A 2,103-nucleotide genomic window follows, 5' to 3' on the forward strand; every position below is an offset into this window, starting at 1 on the left:
GTGTGCTCTTCCGATCTTTAACAATGTTTCTGAAGCATTGCATTGCAATGTTGCAACTTTGCTGCAATATTGCTGCAAACTTCTGTGCTGTATGGGATTAGCAGAATATAACAAGAGATAAACATTTCAACCTATATCAGTTAATATCGAATAACGTCTTTGTAAAAATAGTAAATACAATCGTTGTTAATAGTATATAGCTGCATTAATAATTTATGTTTTACCTGATTAGAGGCCACACTGTCAAGACCGCTTGTTGGTTCGTCTAATAAGAAAACGGATGGCTTGGCGATCATTTCTACGCCGATAGAGAGTCTTTTCCGTTCGCCACCACTTAATTTGCTTGCCAATGTATCCAAGCAATTTGATAAGCCCAAACTTTTTGCGAGATCGTTTATCTAACAGAAATATCTAATATATGTATGTAATATAATAATGTGTGCAATGTCTTATTTATATAATTCTGCTTACAAGGGAACCTCGCAAAGTGTTAAATTCTAATCTTAATGAAACTTTGCACACTTACAGGTTACGTAAATAGACGAATTTAAAAAATATTAGTTGATGCTAAAAAACGATTCGAAAGGGTGAAATCACCTGTTATATATAAAGCAGTTTTCAGATTTTTTTTTCGTTATATCTTGAAAACTATTCAAGATATCAAAAAATGTTTTATACAAAAATTTTACAGTAATATTACCTATTTATTAAAGTTAATACAGTATTTTTAAAAATTATTATTTTCAATAATTTTTTAAAGATAATTATCAACATAAATGAATAGAGATAATTTTACTGTAACATTTTTGTATAAAAAATTTTTCAATATTTTAAAGTTTTCGAGATATAACGAAAAAAAGTTAAATATAGCTTTTATATAGAAAGTGACAAAAACGTTTTTCCGTGACAATTTCCACACGTGGAAATGATAACGTTTAATTTGTCACGGAAAACAATAAAACAATGTTTCCGCATGTGGAAATCATATCGTTTTGTTACGGAAAACAATATAAGACAATATTCGACTAATATCTACATATATATGTATATAATATAACTAGTTTTATAACAAAGTTAATTGTTAAGTTCTGATTTTAATGTATACGTATAAATGCTATTATTTTCACATGTGTGGAATTAATGTTTTACATAAAATGTAAAACATTTTTTGATATCAATTTTAAATAGTTTGCGAGATATACGAAAAGAACTGAAAATTGCTTTACATATGACGGGTGATTTTAACCCTTCAAATCGTTTTTTAGCACAAATTAAGGGGGTATTCTAGTCAAGAGACCAAATTTTTGTGCTATTTTTGCGAATTAAAAAAAAAGTATAAAGTTTTTTGGGACAGGGTTTTTTCCTACATACGTATTTGAAGCATGTTTCAACATATTTGTATTTAAAAATAACTATAAATATGCGCTGTATACAATATATACTGAGAACATGAAAAAAAAAGATTGGTCTACGGTACCCATAATTCCGGCTGTTCTGTTCATTTAAAACAAAAAAATCAATTAAAACAAAGAAATTCTTAATTAGTATAAGTTTGGCTATAGCTGGTACCAGAACATAAATAAAATATTAAAAATTTAAAAATTGACATTATTTTGAAAATTAATTTTAAATTTTTATTATGTTTTTCAACTTTAAAAGGTTGTAAAAATTAAAAAAAAAAACATATTTTGACTTGATCGAGGTAGGGGCTATAACCACAAATATGCTGAAAATGTGTGCACAAGTTCGAATTGATTGGTCAATTGGTTTTCGAGATATGGGTACCAATTTGAAAAACATAGTTTCGAAAAAAACGGATTTAAAGTTTTTTGTACATGATTACATAGATTGAGATTACTTTCTCAAGTGCTATGGCCGGTATTCATAAGTCGGTTTTTATTTCAAAGCCCTCTTAAGTAATAATGTCTTAAGATGCTAATACGCTCTGTTATTGGCTTGCAACATCTTAAGACTATACTTAAGACGATCTCAAATATAAGAATCGATTACGAGTACCGGCCTATAACTTTGTTAATTTTGCGAATTGGGTTAAATCCTTTTGCTGACATATTGTCCATATCAAATACTTGCAAAATATGTAAA

At 28.0% G+C, this 2,103-nt stretch overlaps 1 protein-coding gene across 2 annotated transcripts in view; it reads right to left on the bottom strand.

The window, feature by feature from the left end:
* Positions 1 to 37: 37 nt before the first annotated feature.
* LOC105458000 (ABC transporter G family member 10-like) overlaps positions 38 to 2,103 on the bottom strand; it is a 9,815-nt gene continuing 7,749 nt past the window's right edge. For both annotated transcript variants that reach the window (XM_011703012.1, XM_011703011.1), the window contains one exon: positions 38 to 398. In XM_011703012.1, the coding sequence (XP_011701314.1) occupies positions 244 to 398 (155 nt within the window). In that variant the 3' untranslated portion in view covers positions 38 to 243. The remainder of the gene's footprint in view (positions 399 to 2,103) is intronic.

This window comes from Wasmannia auropunctata, unplaced genomic scaffold, assembly GCF_000956235.1.
Source record: "Wasmannia auropunctata unplaced genomic scaffold, wasmannia.A_1.0 LD334817.1, whole genome shotgun sequence".
Taxonomy (NCBI): Eukaryota; Metazoa; Arthropoda; class Insecta; order Hymenoptera; family Formicidae; genus Wasmannia; species Wasmannia auropunctata.